General features: G+C 39.0%; 1 protein-coding gene across 1 annotated transcript in view; it reads right to left on the bottom strand.

The window, feature by feature from the left end:
- lrfn5b (leucine rich repeat and fibronectin type III domain containing 5b) overlaps positions 1-26,573 on the bottom strand; it is a 91,972-nt gene that overhangs the window by 49,328 nt on the left and 16,071 nt on the right. Inside the window, 4 exon segments of the mRNA XM_061707354.1 lie at positions 6,655-6,994; positions 19,340-19,514; positions 20,859-21,629; positions 21,631-21,778. Of these exon segments, the coding sequence (XP_061563338.1) occupies positions 6,655-6,994; positions 19,340-19,514; positions 20,859-21,629; positions 21,631-21,750 (1,406 nt within the window). The 5' untranslated portion in view covers positions 21,751-21,778.

Here is a 26,573-nt window from a genome sequence, read left to right as displayed (position 1 = left end):
CAGGGGGGAAATCCCCCTCATCCCCCCTCAACTCGAATACTGATTATAATAAAGTGTCTTATAAATCAATAATTTTAAAATCTCAATCCTTATTTTTATTTAACGGCCAGGGTTTATAGGCTGCATATTTACACTGTGTAGCCTGAAAGTGAACTGCAACTTACGTGCGGACGCATCTTTGCTGTGGAGGGGGCTGAATAAATCAACCAATTTTTGACATTTGGCCGTGTCTTCCTCCAGCGCCTTTTTTTTCTCTCTCCCTCTCGGCACCGCCTTGTCGAGGCATAACCTCATTTTAACTCTCCCTCGCTGTGGAAACAGCCCCTGCTTGTAATAATGGCTGCAGCTCGAGCGGCAGAGCTGGTGGTGGGCGTGGTTTCAGCAGCGGAGGAGACCGAGGGGTGGTGTGCATTTTGGTGACGTAAAGAAAATGCACCAATCTTAACGGCTCACAGAAACCACGTGACACTGGGGGACTCTGTAAGGGTGGGGGCGAGCAGATCTTGAAGATTTTCATGGGATTTCATCTTTTCTGTGTTGGCAGGCTGAGGGGAGACCACTTTAAATATGTTAAAACAAGAAAACACGTGTTTTTCATAATAGGTCCCCCTTTAAAGATTTTCTAACAGTTTAGTTTGTTATGAACGTCAGAGATGTAGTTATAACACTGCATACTTGTGAATAATTATAAACATTGAAAAACGTACTTTTATATGAAAATAACCAGAAACAGATAGATATAACATGGTATTTATATACTGCTTTAATGAACATTATTTTTATAGCCTATAAGCTATAAATATTATTTTTCTATTTTAATAAAATTAAATGTTTTTCTCTCATTTCAATTAAAAAAAATAGGAATATTATCGGTTTTAATGACAATTATTGTACATCACAGCTAATTGTAAAATACATTGATTCAATTCGATTATATACAGGAATTACAGGCTATGATAATAATAGAAAAGAAAGAAAAATGACTCAAACAAAAAAAAAAAACAGTGAGTGAGACAGGCAAGACAGCGACAACCAATGCAAGTGGGATGTCAACAGTGTATACATATTTCAAAACACAGACAACAACTTCTGAGCAAGTGGTTTGTTGAGCAGATATTGGAATAAATCTCAGATATTTGCATGAGGTCACTCTCACTCTCAACTAAATAAATAAATAAATATATATATATATAAATACAACAACACACCCCTCTCCTCTTAAAATAAATTCAAATAAACAATCAAACTTATTTCCTTATACAATTTATACAAAAACCATATGTCTTTGTAAAAGAGCATAATACAAAGTCTTTCAGAATAAATGTACGTATTTTTAACGTGTGACAGCATCCTGTATCATAACTACATCTCTGCCGTTTGTACAAACCAAACTGTGTGGAAATCGGGTAAAGAGTCTGGGAGTTATGAATGATTGTAGTCCGGGAGAAACCTTGCTCAGTAGAAATGATGCACTAAGACGCAAATAATGCCCTGTCCAAGATGGCGGCCGCATCGATCGGCGCCCGGTCCAAGATGGCGGCAGCTCAACCCCTCCCCTCCCCTCCCAGTGCTGCTGCAGCAGTCTTCTCAGCGGCAGCAGTCCTGCTGGATCTGACTGAGACACAGTCTGATCACACATAAATATTCATTTAAAATCACGTCTAATGATTAGGTTTATCAAAATCACAGGACATTTTCAAAATACAGTAAACAATATACTTATGAAGTCCCATATGTCTATGACATTTATTGACAAAGACATAGCTTTTTACGTTATTAGTTCATTTTTTTAATTTTTAGAGTGACCAAGTTTTTCAAACACAATATGTTACAGTGTATGATTTTTTAGTCCTGTTGTAAGCTATCTGAAACTGTCATTTGATTTTCCTTACACAAAATCTTTGATTTTTAATTAATATTTTTCCAGAAATACAGAGTGACATAAAAATGCCAATTCCTTTCAAGAAATAACCACGATACGCGACACAGTCAACAAGGAACCTACTGCCAATCAAATGTGTCAATCGCATTAAGATTGGATAAACCAAACAGCAACTAAAGCACATAATTTGATGAAAAATGTATACCTGACCAAAAGGTGGCGCTATGGAGTTCATCCAAGATTGTCATATCCACTTGTTCAGAATGCAAGCCCGATTAAATGTATTGAATTTGGGTTCATTCTGACCAATTATGTTTAAGTTACAACAACTTTTATGTTCATGGCGAGACCCCGAAATTTGACAACCTCTGACAGCGACGCCCTTTGACACAAACTTACAGTTTTCTCTGTCACTCATCGTCAATGCCTTACCTATTATCTCACCAACTTTGAGATCAAGAAACTGATCTCGTTTGGAGCACAGATGCAAACTAGAAGACATGACAATTCCTGGTGCCAACAGGTGGCGCTACAACCGATCCTGAATATTCCACCATAGATGGGTTCAGGCCCAACCTACAATCATGCACATACGTTTTCGACCACATCAAATCATGTATTGCTGAATTACAGCCAATTGATGTTTGATGGCGAAGCTTAAAAATTACCTCAAACTTCGCCGGATCACTACGGTCAAGCCCTCTGGCAGAAACTTAAAAGCTTCGCAATTTAGCGTCGGCCATGTGTCTAGATTGTACAAACCAAGTTGTGAGCCAATCTGATAAAATCTCTAGGAGGAGTTCGTTAAAGTACGAGGCCTAGAAATGATCAGAATTCATGAAAAATGACATTTTCTGTTCAAAATGCCGGACTTCCTGTGTAACTTAGACCATGGGTCCAAGAGACTTTTTTGTAGCTCTTTGTCTAATATAATACACACATAAAGGTCATTGCTGTAAGTCAAACCATATTGTGGGGCTCGTCAAAAAACATAAAATAGGTGGCGCTATAGAGCCCATTCTTGTGGACCCATGCCTGTCGCCCATAAAATACGTAATTTTACGCGACTCTGGAAGCGTGTGCAAAATTTGGTGAGTTTTCCAGCATTTTAAGGCCTCCAAAAAGGCAATTTATTTACGGCGAGAATAATAATAATAATAATAATAAACATCACAGATACAATAGGGTCCTCGCACTTTCAGTGCTCGGGCCCTAATAAGACAAATATTCTTGTTAAGATTTTGAGTTTTTGCAGTGATCCATTTTACTTATCCTGTGAAGGACAGAGTCATATTGATAAGTTCAGAAAACTGTTTTTTATTGTTGTGTTTTGATGTATTTGATGTAAGCCCAGTGGATATTTAAAGCTTACAGAAGGCTGCATTTAACTGCTGCTATGTCATTCCTGCAGTATTTCTGCAGGTGTTTTGGTCAGTGCTATTATTTGTAATATATTATATTATTTGTAATCAGCACAAACTATCTGTCCCCATATGATAAAATCCACCACCCCCCCTGATTCTTTTTTACAACTCGAGTACTGATTTGATGTATTCTCTCAACAATGCCAGCGATAAAGGGTTGGTTGGGAAGGCGGGGAGCCTCTGACTGTCGCTGTGAAACCCTCTTTAATGTCCCCCCCGAATTCTGCTGCAGCAGCTGAAAATGTGACACTGACCTCGGAGTTCAGCGGGAAAGAGAGGCTCCGCGGGATGATCTGATCATGTCACTGTGATTAACGCTAAATAAGGAGCCGAGGCAGGTAGAGATGAAAGAAATCTGCGCGCCTTGAGAGGTTCTTCAGTTAGGCCCGTGAAGCCTCCGATGCTTTCTTTGAAACACTGGAAGACGGTTCTTTTATCTTCCTTTGGGTCCACGGCTTAGTGCTGACACTCTGTTTTGATTTTGTTGATTAAGCATTATTAAGGTCTAGCGCACGGTAAATAATACACGAGGGGGGATTATGAGTCGAAGGATGAGAAGTCAGATACAGTGCATTAGTCTGTCTTCCTGATAGGATTAACAGATGCTGCAAATCATGCTGACAGTCAGGTCTGACTCGTAATGACTAAACATCCAAAGGGATTAAAACATTCAGAGTAGACTATGAAGGTAAGGCTAGGGTCATGGGATTAGACTATTGTTTAAATCAGTTTGTTTGAATTCACTTAGATTAAGATTTAAAGGGGAATATTAAGAACAAGATCACCATTTCCTGGGCTTGAGGCCATTTATTTGGATGTTTGAAGTCACTGCTGACCTACGACGAGTATTAGGGCCAAACTAAGACAAAAACAAAAAAGGAAATTACGAGGAATAAAGTCATAATATTACGAGAATAAAGTCGTAATATTTTGAGAATAAAGTCGTAATATTATGAGAATAAAGTCGTAATATTAAATATATTATAAATATATAAATATAACTTCACAAGATGCTCAATATTCCTCATTTTAACACAGGGAGAAGACTGCTCATTATATTCTCATAATAGTACGACTTTATTCTCATGATATTACGACTTTATTCTCGTAATGTTACGACTTTATTCTCGTAATGTTACGACTTTATTCTCGTAATGTTACGACTTTATTCTCGTAATATTACGACTTTATTCTCGTAATATTACGACTTTATTCTATTACGACTTTATTCTCGCAACATTACGACTTTATTCTCGTAATGTTACGACTTTATTCTCGTAATGTTACGACTTTATTCTCGTAATATTACGACTTTATTCTATTACGACTTTATTCTCGCAACATTACGACTTTATTCTCGTAATGTTACGACTTTATTCTCGTAATGTTACGACTTTATTCTCGCAACATTATGACTTTATTCTCGTAATATTACGACTTTATTCTCATAATATTACGACTTTATTCTTGTAATATTACGACTTTATTCTCATAATATTACGACTTTATTCTATTACGACTTTATTCTCATTATATTATAACTTAATTCTCGTAATTTCCAATTTTTTTTGTCTTAGTTTGGCCCTAATCCTCCGTCGTACTGACCAGTGTTGGGGTAGTTACTCAAAAAAGTAATCCATTATATATTACTAGTTACTTTTAAAAAACTTAATCCCTTACACTACTTAGTTACTGATTGCTGAAAGTAACTAGTTACATTACTAGTTACATTACTTTTGGATTACTCCGCAATATCACCTGAGCTGCACCATAACTCGATTGCCAATGAACAACATTTACAGGACTGTCTCAGAAAATTAGAATATTGTGATTTTCTGTAATGCAATTACAAAAACAAAAATGTCATACATTCTGGATTCATTACAAATCAACTGAAATATTGCAAGAGTTTTCTTATTTTAATATTGCTGATCATGCTTTACAGCTTAAGAAAACTCAAATATCCTATCTCAAAAAATATGAATATTCTGGGAATCTTAATCTTAAAATGTAAGCCATAATCAGCAATATTAAAATAATAAAATAATAAAAGGCTTGCAATAGTTTTTTTTAATTGCATAACAGAAAATAAAGAACTTTATCACAATATTTAAATTTTCTGAGACAGTTCTGTAGTTGGAACCTTATTACTGCAGTCCCCAGATCAGCACCAGAAGTCCTGTAAAATCCCGTAAGATCACATAAAATCCCGTAAAATCCCGTAAAATCACGTTAAAGGCTGATTTATGGTTCTGCGTTACACCAACGCAGAATTTACGCCGTAGGCTCTGCGTCGATTTAACGCGGAACCATAATTCAGCCTTAAGTCAGACAAGTGTTGCGCAACGCGTGAAGACGCATGAAAGGCAAGTTTGATTTTCTTTTCTGTTCTCCCGTTCTACATGTAGCTGAAAAAGCTTAAAGTAACTAAAGTAACGTATTTTTTTTGTCTTAGAGTAACTCTAACGGGATTACCCAAATTACAACTGTAACGCGGTACATTACTGCGTTACTGGCGAATGTAATCTCGTTACAGTAACGTGTTACACCCAACACTGCTGCTGACTCAAAGACTTTGCTATTGAATTGTATCTCTGTGATGGTGTCAGGTCCGTCCTCCTACCCAGTACTGGAGTTGAGGGGGGATGAGGGGGGATGGCATCCCCCCTTGAATTAAAAACGGTCAAAATCATCCCCCCTGTAAAACTGCCATCCCCCCTTTCCATCCCTTATGTCATTTAATCAATGAATGTGGTTTTACTGCTATTTCAACATTTAGAGTCATCACCAGAAAAATAACCTTTTTGACAATTTTCACCTGTTTCAAGTACATTTTCACTTGAAAAGAACAAGATTTATCTTCTTATTACAAGCAAAAGAATCTTGTTCCACTGGCAGATTTTTCTACTTATTTCAAGTGAAAATCTAGTTGAAACAGGTTTTTTACAGTGATGAGTCTTGTTTTAAGTGTAATGAGATTTTTTTTTACTAAAATGAGACATTTTAACTAGAAATAAGACAAATATTCTTGTTAAGATTTTGAGTTTTTGCAGTGATCCATTTTACTCATCCTGTGAAGGACAAAGTCATATTGATAAGTTCAGAAAACTGTTTTTTATTTTTATGGTTTGATGTATTTGATGTAAGCCCAGTGGATATTTAAAGCTTACAGAAGGCTGCATTTAACTGCTGCTATGTCATTCCTGCAGTATTTCTGCAGATGTTTTGGTCAGTGCTATTATTTGTAATATATTATATTATTTCTAATCAGCACAAATTATCTGTCCCCATATGATAAAATCCACCATCCCCCCTGATTTTTTTTTACAACTTGAGCACTGCTCCTACCTGTATACCAGTGAGTCGTCATAGCTCCCGTTGTACTGGATTTGGAACATGCGGATCCCAGGAATACTCCTGTGGAAGTGAAACTTGACCAGCGCTGAGGTGGACGTGGCCTCGGCGATCACCACTTTCTTCTCCGGGCTGGTCTTTGCGTTCCCCAGAGGAACCCCTCCGGCCTCCGTCCCCGCCCCCGTCTTGGTCACCGTGGCGATATCTGAGGACCCGGGGTCGGGCTCCTGCTCGCCCACCGTGTTGTTGGCGATGTGCGGGAGTTTGGTGATGACCATGTCCACCGTCTGCTGGGCCTCTCCGGCCGGGTTGGACGCAACGCAGGTGAAGGAACCTGAAACGGCACCTGCTGACATCAGCGTTCTTCCCAGTATTTAAAATATTGTGACATTGTATAAAAGTCTATATATCTCCATATATATATATATATATATATATATATATATATATATATATATATATATAATATATATATATATATATATATATATATAGTATGTAGTATATATATATATATACTATATATATATATATATATATATATATATATATATATATATATATATATATATATAGTATGTAGTATATATATATATATACTATATATATATATATATATATATATATATATATATATATAGTAAATATACAGCAGGGGCCTTTCCAAACTGTCAAAAATGTAAAACTAGATTAGGAATGGGATTGCACTGTCTTTGGGAATGTGAGAAGATTCAAAGTTTCTGGGGAACTGTATGTGTCGAGGTTAGGGGATATAGGGATGGGCGGTATGGACTAAAAAATGTATCACGATAATTTCTGGCATTTATCCCAATAACGATATAAATGACGATAAAAAAAATACCAATTCAACTCCACCTTTTCAACTATAAATCTATCTCGCTCTCAGATCCGCCATGTTTGTTACACAAAAACATCCTCAACAGGAATTTATCCTTTTTTCTTTCTTTCTTTCTCCCATCCTTCCTCCTTTCCTTGTTTTATCCCTTCCTTCTCCCCTTTCTTTCCTTCCTTCCTTCCTTCTTTTTTCCCTTCCTTCCTTCTTTCCTCCCTTCCTTCCTTCTTTCCTTGTTTTCTCCCTTCCTTCCTTCCAAAAATCAGCTTTACACAAAAACGTAATCAATGGGAATTTATCCTTTTTTCTTTCTTTCTTTCTTTCTTTCTTTCTTTCTTTCTTTCTTTCTTTCTTTCTTTCTTTCTTTCTTTCTTTCTTTCTTTCTTTCTTTCTTTCTTTCTTTCGTTCTTTCTTTCTTTCTTTCTTTCTTTCTTTCTTTCTTTCTTTCTTTCTTTCTTTCTTTCTTTCTTTCTTTCTTCTTCCTTCCTTTCTTCCTTCCTTCCTTCTTTCCTTGTTTTCTCCCTTCCTTCCTTCCTTCCTTCCTTCCTTCCTTCCTTCCTTCCTTCCTTCCTTCCTTCCTTCCTTCCTTCCTTCCTTCTTTCCTTCCTTCTTTTTTCCCTTCCTTCCTTCCTTCCTTCCTTCTTTTTTCCCTTCCTTCCTTCCTTCCTTCCTTCCTTCCTTCCTTCCTTCCTTCCTTCCTTCCTTCCTTCCTTCCTTCTTTCCTTCCTTCTTTTTTCCCTTCCTTCCTTCCTTCCTTCCTTCCTTCCTTCCTTCCTTCCTTCCTTCCTTCTTTCCTTCCTTCTTTTTTCCCTTCCTTCCTTCCTTCCTTCCTTCTTTTTTCCCTTCCTTCCTTCCTTCCTTCTTTTTTCCCTTCCTTCCTTCCTTCCTTCCTTCCTTCCTTCCTTCCTTCCTTCCTTCCTTCCTTCCTTCCTTCCTTCCTTCCTTCCTTCCTTCCTTCCTTCTTTTTTCCCTTCCTTCCTTCCTTCCTTCTTTCCTTCCTTCCTTCCTTCCTTCCTTCCTTCCTTCCTTCCTTCCTTCCTTCCTTCCTTCCAAAAATCATCTTTACACAAAAACTTCATTAACGGGAATTTATCGTTTTTACCGTGAGATGACAAATTCTTACCGTGAGGAATTTTTTTGACGGTTTATCGTGAACGGTAAAATATCGCCCATTCCTAGTAGGATAATACAACAACAATTACAGCCAAACCCACTACTATGTCTACTGGGAAGTGTCCCTAGATCACTATCACGGCATAAAAACACTTTACAGTTCTTGCTTATGTTGGGCCGAAAGGCTATTATGACTAAGTGGGTGGGAGAAGAACCTCCCTCAACACAGTTATGGAAGTCGTTGATAGCCGACTATATTTCACTGGAAAGAGTGAGATTTGGAATTAGAGGTCAGAGGAGCCTTTTTGGAGAAAAATTTGGGAAAGTGTTGGAGTACCTGGGAACTGCCTGAAATATTGGACTCACTGAGGACCTTGGGAATCGTTACTTTGTATGTATTCTGGATCTGCTACATATTTCAAATTATTTGTATATACCAGGGGTATTCAACTAGATTCGGCCGGGGGCCACATCTGCAAAAGGACTGTATGGAGAGGGGCGCACAATTTGAAAATGTGGGGGTTTTCAAAAGGTATTTTGCACTCAAAGATGAAGACTTATGTATATATAATACATTTGTATTATACATTTGAATATATCTAGTTTACATATGAATTATGTATTAATTGTCTCCAGATATAGTCAATGTGAATGTTAAATATAATATTCAAATAAAGAAATATTATTTCAAATGCAAGTTCATTTTGAAACCATGCATTGTGCAAACTTAATGAAGTAGATATTGACCTACTTTTAATAAAACACGCCATAATGACAAAGCACCACTTTCCACCAAGATTTCCTTATTTGAATATTATATTGGGCATTGGACACAAGCATTTCAGTCCATAGTAGCCAGTTTGATGTTATAAATAAGCAACTAAAATATTAACCATAAGCTCCTTTATTAATGACACATCTGTGCATTATATCAGCAAACAAAACAATCATATGAAATTATAGGAGGCTTAGAAGTTCCATCTGAAATGCAAAGTCCTCACTTATTCAAATGAAAAAAATGTCAGGCCAATCCTAGAAGCCTAATGATGTCAACAAGTCCTCTGTAAAACGGAGGTTAATAATAATGTGACAAACATTAACGCTGTGCAACACTGGCAAAAAATCTGAAATAAAAAAAAAATATATATATATATATTTTTTTTTTCAACAAACAACCCCTTTTTTGAAATATGACCAGGTGCCACATAAAAGCTCCTGGCGGGCCGCATGTGGCCCGCGGGCCGCCAATTGAATATCCCTGGTATATACACTGCACTGGACATGTATAATTTTGAAAATGTATAACAAAAAGAATGTTAAAAAAAAATTAAAAATATTGTGACATTTAAACCGGTGCTGTGGCCTCCACATGGAAGCACAACGCGTAACTTTGACGAATTTGTTCAAATTGGTAAAACACACCAACCTACTTACTGCGTGTTGCAGCAGAGCGAAGCAAATGTTCACAAATTTAAGCCACATTGAATTATTTTCACTGCCTTTGAAGGAAACTGTGCAAAAAACATGTGCTTGGTATTGTCTCTGAGTGGTGGTGGAGGCTGAAGTCAGAGGCCCTTCAGCTTAGCTTTACATGAAAACTGGAAAAAGAGAACACAAGTCGAGCTTTATCCGAGCATAACTAATGCAGCCCAAGAGCATGTCGAAACTCATTAAAACATTGTCTCTAATTTATAAAGTGCTGGAGGGTTAAAATGTTTACTGTTCTCCTTTGTTAAGACGTTTCTTACAACAGGCTTTGACCCCGGCGCTGCTGCGTGGTTAGTTAGCATTGAATGGGTGTAAATAACGGACCAGGTCCCTGTCATTAGCTGTGGTTTCTGGTTGGGTTTAGTTGGGATTTTTGCATTTATCATAACTCAAAATCAAAAAAAATAAACAGTAGGCTCTACATTTATTTTAAATTGTATTCCTCTGCAGACAGGATGAACTTAAACTGTCTTTAATGTCTCACATCAAGTGCGTTGGACTCATTAATATCAACCCATTTGTGCATTTGCCTGCAACACTTTCCAGAGAACAACTTTGCAACGTTGCCATTGCTTCTCTCAACACTTAAAAGACGTTTTGGCGTCGAGGCAGTGGCGTCAATTCAGTCAAAGCTAAGGTATGGCAAGGTTACGAGTCACAGAACTTAACTAGAGTATCAATCAACACGTCCAGCAAATACTCATCACAGAAGTCTGCTATGTAGCTTATCTGTGTGGTCAAGAAAATTGGAACTTTTTCAAATGCAGTCTCGCTCACTGCAAAAACTCAAAATCTTACCAGGAATATTTGTCTTATTTCTAGTTAAAATGTCTCATTTTTAGTCAAAAAATCTCATTACACTTAAAACAAGATTCATCACCAGAAAAATAACTTTTTATTTGACCATTTTCACCTGTTTCAAGTACATTTTCACTTGAAATAAGTAGAAAAATCTGCCAGTGGGACAAGATTTATCTTCTCATTACACGCAAAAAAATCTTGTTCCACTGGCAGATTTTTCCACTTATTTTTTTTTTTAACTAAAAATTAGACATTTTAACTAGAAATAGCACAAAAATTCTTGTTAAGATTTTGAGTTTTTGCAGTATATAATAACTAGTGAAATCGATCATGTTGTTCTGATTTGCATTTGTAGTTATTCTATACGTATTAAGTAATAGAATAATCTATACAAATGGACACAGAGTAATTCCATAAATGTATTTAAAAAACAAACATTTACATTTTCCCTTGAAGCCAAAGTGTGGCGGCTGCCGTACCTTCATACCCAATTGACGCCCCTGCGTCGAGGATACCAAGCGAAGAGCATTTCAGTCGTTGCTTTGTCTCATTCTTCCTGTAAACTCATCGTAAGGAGTTCAACAGTCCAGGGTCATTATTGTCACATTTTTTTGGTTTCAAACACTTTTTTTGAGAAAAGGTTTGTCATGTTGAAAGAAAAAGCTTGGCCATCCCTGGAAAGAATGTTGCTTTGAAGGTTGCATGTGCTCCTTTCTGCATTAATGCTGACCTTCCCCTGTGGCGCTGATACAATCCTGAACCATCACAAAATCTGGCTTTTAGGGATGGGCGATATTTTACCGTTCACGATATACCGTCAAAAAAATTCCTCACGATAAGAATTTGTCATCTCACGGTAAAAACGATAAATTCCCCTTGATGATGTTTTTGTGTAAAGTTGATTTATGGTTCTGTGTTAAATCCACGCACAACGTACGAGAAGGAAGGAAGGAAGGAAGGAAGGAAGGAAGGAAGGAAGGAAGGAAGGAAGGAAGGAAGGAAGGAAGGAAGGAAGGAAGGAAGGAAGGAAGGAAGGAAGGAAGGAAGGAAGGAAGGAAGGGAGAAAACAAGGAAAAGAGGAAGGAAGGGAGAAAAGAGGAAGGGAAGAAGGAAGGGAGAAAAGAGGAAGGGAAGAAGGAAGGAAGGAAGGAAGGAAGGAAGGAAGGAAGGAAGGAAGGAAGGAAGGAAGGAAGGAAGGAAGGAAGGAAGGAAGAAAACAAGGAAAGGAGGAAGGAAGGGAGAAAACAAGGAAAGGAGGAAAGAAGGGAGAAAAGAGGAAGGGAGGAAGGAAGGAGAGAGCAGGAGGAAGGAAGGAAGGAAGGAAGGAAGGAAGGAAGGAAGGAAGGAAGGAAGGAAGGAAGGAAGGAAGGAAGGAAGGAAGGAAGGAAGGAAGGAAGGGAGAAAACAAGGAAAGGAGGAAGGAAGGGAGAAAACGAGGAAGGAAGGAAGGAAGGAAGGAAGGAAGGAAGGAAGGAAGGAAGGAAGGAAGGAAGGAAGGAAGGAAGGAAGGAAGGAAGGAAGGAAGGAAGGAAGGAAGGAAGGAAGGAAACAAGGAAAGGAGGAAAGAAGGGAGAAAACAAGGAAAGGAGGAAGGAAGGGAGAAAACGAGGAAGGAAGGAAGGAAGGAAGGAAGGAAGGAAGGAAGGAAGGAAGGAAGGAAGGAAGGAAGGAAAGAAGGAAAGAAGGAAAGAAGGAAAGAAGGAAAGAAAGAAAGAAAGAAAGAAAGAAAGAAAGAAAGAAAGAAAGAAAAATTCCCGTTGATTATGTTTTTGTGTAACAAACATGGCGGATCTGAGAGCGAGATAGATTTATAGTTACAAAGATGGAGTTGAATTGGTATTTTTTTTATCAGGATAAATGCCAGAAATTATCGTGATACATTTTTTAGTCCATACCGCCCATCCCTACTGGCTTTTGGACTTGTTGCTGATTACAGTCTGGACGGTCCTTCTTGTCTTTGCTCCAGAGCACATGGTACCTATTTCTTGGAAAGAAAGCTCTGGAATACTGATTTGTCTGATCGCAATGCCCATTCCTGCTGAGCCATGGTTCAACTCAGACGCCTCAGACCCGAGAGAGTCCGTGCTGCCCCTGGACAAGGGTAACAATAGGCTTCCTTTTCACAGAATAAACTTTTAAGTGGCATTTGTGCTTGGTTTCCCAAAGAAATCTCAATGATGAAACAAAGATTTCAGGTGTCCAGCGCACAATGGCATTCTTGAGCTTTTAATCACTGAAATTACTCAAGATTCCTTCAATTTTTTGTTGATATTATGCACCATAGAAGAAGAAATGTGACCTTTCTTTGAGGAACATCGTTTGTAAAAATATTATTGATTTTTGTGCTGAAAATGCTTGAGAAAATCCTGTTAGTGTTAGTGTCGGAGTAAAGGGTTTATCTAAGAGAGAACCCCCCAAAACCATCTGCCATCCACACCTCTGTTTTATGAATATTTGTCACCCGCAAGGTAGCCACGCTCACAAATCACAGTCTGCTTAGTCAACTGTTTTATTTGAAATTTAATTTTAGTTTGTGAAATAAAGAACCTGTTGTGATGAAGAAAAAATAATAGTTGAGGCCAATGCAGAAAAATACTTAGCGAGGTAATGAGTCAAGCGGGTAGATATTCTTTTTTATTTTCAGAAAGAAATATATATAACTGGACCTCTCTTTGCACTCGTAAGTACTCCCTGCAGGTCATTCACATCGGATCAATGAAGCATGCCCACCAGAGCACAGTGGTTTATTAAAAAAAAACTCTTGCCGAAAGATGTTTAGAGAAAAGCAAGAGAATGTTTTAACCACAAAAAGCCATCGGTGCTACTTCTGGCTCTCCTTCAGGACAGCTGTTTTAGTTTGATAGTTTGATTTGACACAAAAGATCTGGTGAAAGAGATCCGGCAGCATAAAACCTGTATTTTCTCTGTGCTGCGGTGAGCAGCCTGTTTGGGCTCCCTCTCCCCCTGCTCCGCTCACTCTCTTACTTTTATTGATTACTATCCTAAGCTAATCAAACATGTCACTGCCAGTCACCAATGTAAGGGGGTAGGGCTGAGCGATATGGACCAAAAGTCATATCTCGATATTTTCTAGCTGAATGGCGATACTCGATATATATCGATATTTTTTCTGTGCCATAATTGGGGTTTCCCCCAAAGCATTATAGCATAGCATCTCTGTTAGCTTCATTTTTTTCTGAGGCAAACCCTTAAAAAAACAGTCAGTGTTAATACAAAGCCTCGTGCCAAATGTCACACAGGTACATTTATTAACAGAGGTCTGCACAATATCAAAATGTATAAAACAAATGAAACAAAAATAAACTGCCTGCATATATAGAATAAAATGTTTCTTGAATAAAATAAAACAAATATCCCTTTCCTGCATAACAATTAAATTAAAATACACTGTGCAATTAATACAATGTAGACAGTAACAGGCAGACTTTTCCACTGAGGTTGACAGTTGTGCAAATAACAAAACATTTGTCCAAATCTCAAATAAAAAATTTAAGTCAATTTGTCACAAAATAAGCTATATCAAAATCATAAAAAAAAAAAAAAAAAAAATTTTAAATCGATATAAATGATATTGTCTCGTACCATATCGCGTTTGAAAATATATCGATATATATATTAAAATCTCGATATATCGCCCAGCCCTATAAGGGTGTCAAAGCCGATCACACGTGGGGATTTATGGGTGGGTTGTGTTGATCATGCTTAAGGAAATTCTGCTCGCTGAACAGAAAGTTGTTTTGGAAAACAACATGTGCAAGCTCCTGTTATGCCTGCTGACTCAAAACTTTTATTTACTACGTAATCATTTGTGATATACCACCAAAGGTGTCCTGCTCAATGTGGACCCCGAGGAAACGGAAATCGTCTACCCTCTCCACACAGTCTCCCCGATGGTTAGGGGTGTAAGGTCCGTTTTTTTCCATTAGCAGGTCATAGCTGTTTTGTCTTTGAGGTGTTGCTGCACCACACTGACAGCCGCTCCCCCTCGCCCCTGAAGGCGGACTCGTCACCTCCTGAGACGAGCCCCACCACTGTGGCATCATCAGCAAACTTCACAATGGTGTTACTGTGACGGGCAGAGGTGCAGTCATGTGTGTACAGAGAATAGAGCAGGGGGCTCAACACACAGCCCTGTGGAGAGCAGGTACTGAGGCTATATATACATATATATATACACACATATATATATATATATACACACATATATATATATATACACACATATATATATATATATATATATATATATATATATATATATATATATATATATATATATATATATATATATATATATAAACACATACAGTTGAGGACGATATTATTAGCCCCCCTATGGAATTTTAAGTTTTTTCAAGTTTCTGGCAAGATCCTTTTTAGCAGAGCAAGGTGGTTCTAACAGAGCATTCCTGAACATACAATTTGTCATTATATGGGCCAAAACATTTATATTTGTGCACCAAAACATTGCTATGTAAGAAAAAGCTAAAATGACCAGGGACATTATTATTAGCCCCCTTTAAGAAATTACCATTTATTAAGTCATCACACAAGCCACTTTTATGCAGTGATGTGCTTAACCTTCACAGGTGATGTGCATAAAGGTAATCAGGTCAAACAGGTGATTGCACTCAATTCAGTTAAGTTAATTAACTCAAGCCAAAACATGGTATAAAAGCCTCATTATGGAGCTGGCAGTTGAGGAAGCAACATGCCAAAAACAAAGGAGATCAGTGTGGACCTCAGAATAAGAATTATAGATGCCCACAAAGCAGGGGAGGGATATACGAAGATCACCGTTTCCAGGTGTCAAGGACTGGAGTGAGAGGCATCATTCAACGCTCCAAAGACAGCAACACAGTGCAGAACAAGCCTGGCAGAGGTAGAAAGAGAAAGATTTCAGAGAGACTGGAGAGGAAACTGGTGAGAGACGTGTCTAGAGACCCCAGATTAACTTCCAAGGCGCTGGCAAATGACTTGGTCACATCAGGAATCATTGTCTCGAAGAAGACCATAACTAGAGCTCTGCACAGGAATGACCTACGAGGGTGCAGACCAAGAAAAACCCCACTTTTGAGGAAGAGGCACCTTCAAGCCAGACTTCAGTATGCTCGAGACAACCTGGAGAAAGATTATTCATACTGGAAGCGTGTCTTGTGGTCTGACGAGACTAAACTAGAGCTCTTTGGCCACAGGGACACTGCTTACGTTTGGAGAAAAAAAGGACAGGCATTCAACCCAAAGAACACCATCCCCACAGTGAAGCATGGTGGTGGGAGTGTTATGCTGTGGGGATGCTTCAGTGCATCTGGAACAGGAAATCTTGTCAAGGTGGATGGAATCATGAATAAAGACAAATATTTGGCTATTTTGAAAGAGAACCTTAGGCAGTCAGCTGTGAAACTGGGTCTGAGACGTCACTTCATCTTCCAACATGACAAGGATCCTAAACACACCTCCCTCTCGGTGAAGAACTATCTCTAGACGACCAAAGTGAATGTCATTGAATGGCCTGCACAAAGCCCTGACTTAAATCCAATAGAAAATCTGTGGGGTGACCTAAAGAAACATGTCCATGCCAGGCACCCATCAAATCTAGAGGAACTGGAGAGATTTGCCAAAGAAGAATGGGCCAGGATTCCTCAAATGAAGTGTGAGAGACTTGTTGTAAACCACAACAAACGTCTGCAGGCAGTAATACAGCAAAAAGGATACACAATTGACTATTAGGGTGTGGGGGGCTAATAATTTTGACCCTGGTAGTTTTTGTGTTTTGTACAATATCTTCATTTCTAAGTGGAATATAAAAAAGTGTAAGCATCCAAAATAAAACTATGAAGTCTACAAAAAGCTGTGTTCAGTTTATTTTGCTCTGGTTAATATCACTTGGAAAACACTTAGAAAACAAGCACTATTTTGTAAGGGGGCTAATAAAATCGTCCTCAACTGTATATAGTATATACACATACACATATTTAGTATATACACATAGTTATATTACAGTTTAAGTTAATTTTGAACCTCTGAAAATGAAAAAAAGCACAAGGGGTTTTTAACCGTCCAATTTAGCCGCTTGTTGGACATCCCCAGATATGGGAAAACTAATATTTTTATACAGCAGAAATGCTGCTAACTCTTCCGTTTAAACACTCCATTAATAACCAAAACAGTAAAAAAAAAATGAGAAAAATAATACCAAGGGAAATTATGGTGTGAAATTAAAGCCAGATTAAAAAGTTCCTGTGCACATCAACCTCATTTCTATTTAAATTCTCCTTTTTCTGAGGTACTTGAAGATGCCGTTTGTAAAAAACTGGCATAACCGGTGGATATGACTAATTTTTGAAACCATCTAAAGACTGCATTCCCATACAAATATAAGCTGAATGAAACATGGGCTTATATGAACATTGTCTAATCCTGCAATAGCAGTTGTGAGTGGGAACTTGTTCCCCTAACGAGCCTGTCCTTGGGTAGGACACACGGACCCCACATTGTCCCCGATGTGCTTATCAGGATAGGAACATTTAACAGAAGCGCGGTTGCCTGAGTTTGCTTGCGTGAATGAGTAAATGAGAAACAAAGTGTAAAGAACTTTGAAGCACCTGGATACGGTTTAAAGGCATTATATAAGAGCGGGCCATTCACCAAAAATAGATGCAATCAAGATCATCATCTGATAGTTAAAAGGCTGAAACAGGGACTTCACGTCCGGGACTACGTGCTGGTCGGGAGCGTTGCAGATGATTGCTCTTGCACATCCTGCAGAAGAATCATAGAGGCAGCGAACCGAAGCAAGCGCGGTTGTTCTGCTCATGCAGGAGCTGTCAGTTTGACCAGACGACCACATGGACGGTATCTGGTCCGTGAGATTAGATGCAAACATTAGCTTAGGTCATATTTACCCTCAGAAATGCTTCTGTTTGATCTCAGATAAGAAATAAAAACACACACAGAGGAGGCGTTTGAGCCTTTTTGCAAAATAGAACATTAGATTATTGATATTCTATGTCTTTAAACCAAAGGGTTATATATACTCTAACAAATAAGTTAAGCTTTAGTCTAATATATTATACACTTTGTTCGTTTATCTTCAATTTATCCATTTCTGCCAAGCTCTCAATTGTTTTATTTGATGTGTTATCTATATTTTCCAGTTTTCCTCTTTGTTGCTTAACAGAACTGGTTTAATTGTTTTATTGTCTAAAAGCTTCATCACTGTGTTTCTTTACTGCCCCTACGGGCCCCGATGAGATCTGGTTGGTCGGCTAATTGGTCAAAAACCATCACTATCTATCTGCTCTGTCTGAGGCTTTCCAAACGAACGTGCTACTGTGCTACACGGCGCTGTCGATAAATTACTGTATGAAGTCTGGACCTCCGTGAGCTCAGCGGTGCCGTCTGTGAGGGAGAATAACTCCATCTGCTGCAGACCTTCTCCGAGTGTAATTTGGGCTCTTTGAGCTATTTTTCTTAAAAAGGGGGAGTTGTGGTGTGTGTCTTTGAGAATGTAATAGTCAGTAAAGGTAAAAAAAGAAGTATATTTGTAAGTAGATGAACTGTATATAATGGAAACTTAGGCACCAGAGTAGGGCTGGGCGATATATCAAGATTTTAATATATATCGATATATTTTCAAACGCGATATGGTACGAGACAATATCGTTTATATCGATTTAAATTTTTTTTTTTTTTTTTTTTTATGATTTTGATATAGCTTTTTTGTGACAAATTGACTTGAATGTTTTATTTGAGATTTGCACAAATGTTTTGTTATTTGCACAACTGTCAACCTCAGTGGAAAAGTCTGCCTGTTACTGTCTACATTGTATTAATTGCACATTGTATTTTAATTTAATTGTTATGCAGGAAAGGGATATTTGTTTTATTTTATTCAAGAAGCATTTTTATTCTATATATGCAGGCAGTTTATTTTTATTTCATTTGTTTTATACATTTTGATATTGTGCAGACCTCTGTTAATAAAGGAACCTGTGTGACATTTGGCACGAGGCTTTGTATTAAAACTGACTGTTTTTTTAAGGGTTTGCCTCAGAAAAAAATGAAGCTAACAGAGATGCTATGCTATAATGCTTTGGGGGAAACCCCAATTATGGCACAGAAAAAATATCGATATATATCGAGTATCGCCATTTAGCTAGAAAATATCGAGATATGACTTTTGGTCCATATCGCCCAGCCCTACACCAGAGTAGAAAAGTCCCTTTTTTTCCCCCTCCTTCTGACTTTTGTATGTACATAAGCGTGCACGCCTCCACCATCTCAGCTTTATCATATGCTGTCGACAAATATTTCAATCGTATAGGCTTATGTTTGCACGGGGCAAACAACTAATTTTGTTCAGTCAACAGCACAAGCACAGCCACGGGGAGGTAAACAGACCTGAGTCCTTGACGGTGCTGATGAGGATGTCCAGCGTTCCGTCCGCGTGGACCGCCGCCCTTGAGGAGTTGGACATTAGGCGTCCGTCTGGTGCGATCCAGTGGATAATTGGGTCAGGGTCGCCCCTGGCCTTGCAGCGCAGGGTCACACTCTGACCCTCCAGAGCTCGCAGCTCCTGTGGGAATAACAGGAGAGGCGGTTAGAGAGGCGACCAAACTGTATATAAACAGAGAAGAAGAAAAAAAAGCACTATTTAACAGCAATCCATTGCGCTGCGAGGTTGAAAAAATGTAATTAGGGTACTCCTTTATTACATAGGGTGTTTTTTCCCTGTAAAGTATAATATAAATCACTATCATGAACATTAATAATAGTTTTCATGATGATTTCAAAATGCTGAAATCCAAACTAAAGTTAATTTTCCCTCCAATTATGCAGAACAGGTCGGCTGAATATAAATGAGTTGACATAGTTATCGTGATTTGTCGAGGACATGATCAGATTATTCTGTCTGGACTGTTTGGCTCATGAACTAAACGCCTGAAACCTTCCTGCGTGTACACTAGGGCTGGGCGATGTGGACCAAAACTTATATCTCAATATTTTCTAGCTGAATGGCGATACTCGATATATATCGATATTTTTTCTGTGCCATAATTGGGGTTTCCCCAAAAGCATTATAGCATAGCATCTCTGTTAGCTTCATTTTTTTCTGAGGCAAACCCTTAAAAAAACAGTCAGTTTTAATACAAAGCCTCGTGCCAAATGTCACACGTTCCTTTATTAACAGAGGTCTGCACAATATCAAAATGTATAAAACAAATGAAATAAAAATAAACTGCCTGCATGTATAGAATAAAAATGCTTCTTGAATAAAATAAAACAAATATCCCTTTCCTGCATAACAATTACATTAAAATACACTGTGCAATTAATACAATGTAGACAGTAACAGGCAGACTTTTCCACTGAGGTTGACGGTTGTGCAAATAACAAAACATTTGTGTAAATCTCAAATAAAACATTCAAGTCAATTTGTCACAAAATAAGCTATATCAAAATCATTAAAAAAAAAAAGTTCTTTTTTTTTTAATAATCGATATAGACGATATTGTTTCGTACCATATCGCGTTTGAAAATATATCGATATATATTAAAATCTCGATATATCGCCCAGCCCTAGTGTGCACCATCAAGAGATCCTTTTTTTCCTGATCCATCATAAAGCAGCTTCACTGACACCTATAAGTGAGAATCCTGTTAAAGACTTTAAGAAGACGTCTAACCAATGCAGCTGTACGTCATGAGCTTTGGCAATAATCTGCTGCACTAGCGTGTCCCAGAAGAGTCCAGAAACTCTCGCAAAGCTCCTCATGCTCGAAAGCTAATATTTGCAGCGACAGTCCAGGGAAGCACAAAGTGCCACATTGGATTACCTAAGACGACGTCTGGCTCAGAGAGTGCAACAGTGGAGCTTATTTGGCTCGTACGGTGCAAAAATTTGATTCAAAGGTTATACCTGAGAGTGCCTGGTGATGAGAGGGGGCTCACACAGGAACTCCTCCTCCGAAACGGTCCAGAAGTAACGTCCGGCGAGGTGCTGCGGTGAGGCGCACGTCTCCAGATCATCCTCCCTCTGCAGCCTCCGCAGCCACAGCAGCTCACAGTTGCACCTCAGCGGGTTCCCCCCGAAGCTCAGCGCGAACGACGTGGGGCCCATTATCCCGGACGTGGCCAGGACCCCCGCTCTCTGGAAGATGGGGTCGGGAGGAAGCTTCTGGAGCTTGTTGGAGGTCACGTCCAGCCTCTTGAGCTTCTGCAGCCCGGCGAACGTCCCCTCCGGGATGTGGCTGAGCATGTTGTGGTCTAAATTGAGTGTGTGGAGATTGGACATCCTCTGAATGGCGACCCAAGGGACGCTCTCCAGGTTGTTATACGATAGGTCCAGCTCCTCCAGAGCCGTCAGGTCGTTAAAAGCCCCGATGTGGATGTTGGTGAGCTGGTTGTTGTTGAGGATGAGGTGGTGCAGCTTGGACATGCCGCTGAAGGTGTCGTTGGTGATGCGGGTGAGCCGGTTGCTGTCCAGGTGAAGGGCCCGTAGGTTCTCCAGGTCCTTGAAGGCGTGGGGTACGATGGAGCCGATGGTGTTACGGGACAGGGTCAGGTCTACCAGCTTGGTCATGTTTGCGAAGTCTCTGCGTTTGATACTGGTCACAAAGTTATCCCCCACCCGCATCTCCACGGTGTGCCGGTCGATGTTCGGCGGCACGAACAGCAGCCCCCTTTTTGTCGCACAACGTGGCCAGATTGGGGTTAAGCATCTGGCAGACGCAGCGTTTGGGGCAGACCTGAACTTTGTGTGCCTTCGTAGCCACACCAAGCACTATCAGATACACCAGGAATGACTCCATTTGGCCACTTTAACTCAGGCTAATACACCTAGAAAAAAGAAAGATGAAGGCAAAGAGAGAGGAAAAAAAATGAAAAGTAAGCTATTTATGAAAACGCTGCAAAATGCAAAGCATGAAGTTGAATTTCATATCATCTTTGAAAAGGTTTAATATTTGTAAGTGGGTGATCACACTCGGAGCGATAAACCTCCTTTTAAATAAGAAACTGAGGGATTCTGCCACGGCACGTTAAAGCCTTTCTGCCAGGTTAGAAAGACTAATTTTGCCAGCTCAAAGCTTTAGATTTAAAGGCAATCCAAACAGTGGGCAAGAAGCAAAGCAAAGTCAGCGCTTGAACAAACAATAAGTGCTGTGCAATTAGACATTAAACTAATTAGTCACCTGCAGACAAGAGAGTGAAACATCCCCTGCAATCTTGTGTGATTTCTGTGGCAGCCATTCCCTTTAAGCTTCACTCCCCTGATCATCTGTTTTTATTTATTTATATGATTATACCAGTCCTTTTATGTTTGTGTACAGAAGGATCAAAGTCTGCGCTGGCAGTTCGGGGCCTCATAAGAATTAGGCTGATATCTCCCGGGATCATATCACCAATAGGAAGAGATGATTGGGCCCGGTGCCTCGGCGAGGATGTGCTATGCCTCCCTATTGATTTTCTCTCTGCTCTCTCTGCTGCTACTCTTACTTATGACACAGCTGAGATGGGGGATAAGACAGGATCCATTTGATGAATCCCGAGACATTGTCGGGGATAGAGAACGTCATAAAACTAAGACCTCAGAGATCAGATCCCAGTTCTGCAGGTGTTACCACACAATACGTCAGAGAGGATGAGCGACAACTGATGTGATTACATTTAAAACTGAAATTTACTGTCACTTTAGCCGAGCGTGCATTTGCTCAGTCCCCCTGGGAATCCCGTCAGGGTTCACGGAGAGGAACAGCAATCCACTCCAACCAGTACTCGAGTACTCGCTGATTACAAATAATATAATATATTACAAATAATAGCACTGACCAAAACACCTGCAGAAATACTGCAGGAATGACATAGCAGCAGTTAAATGCAGCCTTCTGTAAGCTTTAAATATCCACTGGGCTTACATCAAATACATCAAAACACAACAATAAAAAACACTTTTCTGAACTTATCAATATGACTCTGTCCTTCACAGGATAAGTAAAATGGATCACTGCAAAAACACAAAATCTTAACAAGAATATTTGTCCTATTTCTAGTTAAAATGTCTCATTTTAGTAAAAAAAAAAATCTTAGTCTTAAAACAGACTTAAAACAAGACTCATCACTGGAAAAAACAACAATTTTCACCTGTTTCAAGTAGATTTTCACTTAAAATAAGTAGAAAAATCTGCCAGTGGAACAAGATTGTTTTGCTTGTAATGAGAAGATAAATCTTGTCCCACTGGCAGATTTTTCTACTTATTTCAAGTGAAAATTTACTATCAAATAAGTTATTTTTCTGGTGATGACTCTAAATGTTGAAATAGCAGTAAAACCACATTCATTGATGAAATGACATAAGGGATGGTCAGGGGGGATGCCATCCCCCCTCATCCCCCCTCATCTCGAGTACTGCCTATATACATCAGTCAATATGACTCTGTCCTTCACAGGATAAGTAAAATGGATCACTGCAAAAACTCAAAATTTTAACAAGAATATTTGTCTTATTTCTAGTTAAAATGTCTCATTACACTTAAAAACAGACTTGTCACTGGAAAAAACAACAATTTTCACCTGTTTCAAGTAGATTTCCACTTGAAATAAGTAGAAAAATCTGCCAGTGGAACAAGATTTTTTTGCTTGTAATTAGAAGATAAATCTTGTCCCACTGGCAGATTTTCCTACTTACTTCAAGTGAAAATGTACTTGTAACACAGGTATTGTCAGGTATTGTCAAATAAGTTATTTTTCTAGTTTTATTTTTCTGGTGATGACTCTAAATGTTGAAATAGCAGTAAAACCACATTCATTGATGAAATGACATAAGGGATGGAAAGGGGGGATGGCAGTTTTACAGGGGGGATGATTTTGACCGTTTTTATTTCAGGGGGGATGCCATCCCCCCTCATCCCCCCTCAACTCCAGTACTGACTCCAACACAGAGGACCATAGATCCATCTGTAGTTATCATGCAAAGCCAACCTTTAAATAACAAAAAGGGGCTGATTTATGACCGCAGCTTCCTGCGAGCCAGTGCTATCCGCTTTTGTTGATGTTGATTCCTGGAGAGTGTGTCACAAAGGTCTCGCCTGGGCAGAAAACAAGGAACAACAACCAAAAAATAAAACCTGCTAGCTGATGAGAAACCTTCATGCTTCAAAAGCTTCACCTGCACCCGAGCAGTGACACGGCTCATGGTGTAATAACCTTGCCAGTTTGAGTGTGTGGGGAAAAGGAAAAACAGTCGACGGGACAGAAGTGACACGCTGTCGTGTGGGGGCATCTTTTATTATTTTATTTTTTTTAAACTAAAGGAAGGAAGCCTGCTGTCATCGTCTGACAACTATTGCATTTTGACAGCTGGGTAAAAAGTACAGCACCCTGACAGGGAGGCAGGAACGAAGCCGCCCGTGAATGGCTCGTAATAGCGAGGGGAGGAATATTGTTGGAGGGAGCATGCTGACATTTTTATGAGCTCTGCTGATGAAGCAGCACCGAATAAATGTCTTTCCCCCGACCCATTTTTATACGGGGCAACTTCACAAGATTGCAGAAGATTTGTTGTTTTTCAAGAGGTGTGGTGGTGCATGGATACGATCCTGTCATTATTGACTGTTGCTATGACTCTCCTTAATAACAGAACATCACTTCAGTGCAGAGCCACGCATCCGGCAGTCCGCCCGAGCACATGAGGGGTTAGTTTAACATCTACTCCTCTATATGTGTGCATGTGTATCCAGTAGCTGAGATGCACTGACTAAGCGAGTGGATGTTAGTGTGCCAACCACCTACTGCTCTGCTCTGCTCTGCTCTGCTCTGGCTGAACGGCACGGCCTCTGGTTGTGCAATGAGGCGAAGAGAACCTGCTACTTCCAGACTCGGGTGGTGCTGAAGACATGACATTGATTGACTCTGCAGAGATGAGGCTTCTTTTTTTTTTTTTTGCCTGGAAAACTTAGCCGAACGTGAAGGGAATAGTTTCGGTGGTAATCCTTTTCAAAATTCTTGTCAGTACAAAAGGACGCCCCCCCCTCCCCCGAAACCGCTGACCGGTTTGCAGAGGTGTCAAGTAACAAAGTACAAATACTTTGTTACCTTACTTAAGTAGAAATTTTGGTTATCTATACTTCACTGGAGTAATTATTTTTCAGACGAGTTTTTACTTTTACTCCTTACATTTTCACGCAATTATCTGTACTTTTTACTCCTTACATTTTAAAAACAGCCTTGTTACTCTATTTCATTTCGGCCTTTAAAAAATAACTATCCAGTTAAATTGCTCCATCCGGATAGAGTGAATTTGGTTGTGGTTGTTTCAGATGTTCTTGTCCAGTTTTGTTCTTACATCCGTTCCCTCAGATTCCTGCAACTAAACTTGGATGTACATTCCAATAAAGGTTAGGATAAATGATAACATGCCTCTGAAGTTTGACTTTTTGCACCATAACAATACTTATAGGCAACTAGTCATCATATCTCCTGCTCTCTGAAACACATGTTAATGCTCAATAGTACACATATATGGTTCTTTAATATATTTGCATTATACTCAGTACTCGAGTTGAGGGGGGATGGCATCCCCCCCTGAAATAAAAACGGTCAAAATCATCCCCCCTGTAAAACTGCCATCCCCCCTTTCCATCCCTTATGTCATTTCATCAATGAATGTGGTTTTACTGCTATTTCAACATTTAGAGTCATCACCAGAAAAATAACTTATTTGACAATTTTCACCTGTTTCAAGTAAATTTTCACTTGAAATAAGTAGAAAAATCTGCCAGTGGGACAAGATTTATCTTCTCATTACAAGCAAAAAAATCTTGTTCCACTGGCAGATTTTTCTACTTATTTCAAGTGAAAATCTACTTGAAACAGGTGAAAATTGTTGTTTTTTCCAGTGATGAGTCTTGTTTTAAGTGTAATGAGATTTTTTTACTAAAATGAGACATTTTAACTAGAAATAAGACAAATATTCTTGTTAAGATTTTGATTTTGATTTTGACTTTAATATATTTGCATTATACTAAGATGCATTCATTTTCAATGGCTTTTGTCCTTAATGGCTTTTTTCCCCCTTACATTACTTTTACTTTTATACTTTAAGTAGTTTTGAAACCAGTACTTTCATACTTTTACTTGAGTAAAAAACTTGAGTTGATTCTTCAACTTCTACAGGAGTATTTTTAAACTCTAGTATCTATACTTCTACCTGAGTAATGAATGTGAATACTTTTGACACCTCTGCCGGTTTCAGGGGGAAAAAATCTGTTACCGTCTCCTTAATTTGCATTTAATTATGGGTTGCCCTATAGATATTTGCATAACAGGTCGTACTCATCAGGTACACAAACAAATAAGCAGATAATCAATTAATGCATTCATCAATCTAGCGCTTCATCTCTGAATGTCACACCTCCAGAAAGCCATTAACCTGCAGGTTCCTCTGTTCATTACAGGGAAGCGAAGACAAACAGGAATAGCAGACAACGTATTGATGCATCAACAATAATCTCCTTTTTAGTCAATCAGATGTTCGTTTACTACCTCCAAGGAGGTATTTCCACCTGGAGAGCAGAGCAGTCTGACAGCCCACGCCCACACATGCACACCAGTGGGTGGATTTGTGCCTAATAGAGGC

Source organism: Cololabis saira, chromosome 18, assembly GCF_033807715.1.
Source record: "Cololabis saira isolate AMF1-May2022 chromosome 18, fColSai1.1, whole genome shotgun sequence".
Taxonomy (NCBI): domain Eukaryota; kingdom Metazoa; phylum Chordata; class Actinopteri; order Beloniformes; family Belonidae; genus Cololabis; species Cololabis saira.
This window is presented reverse-complemented; position numbering and strand designations above follow the sequence as displayed.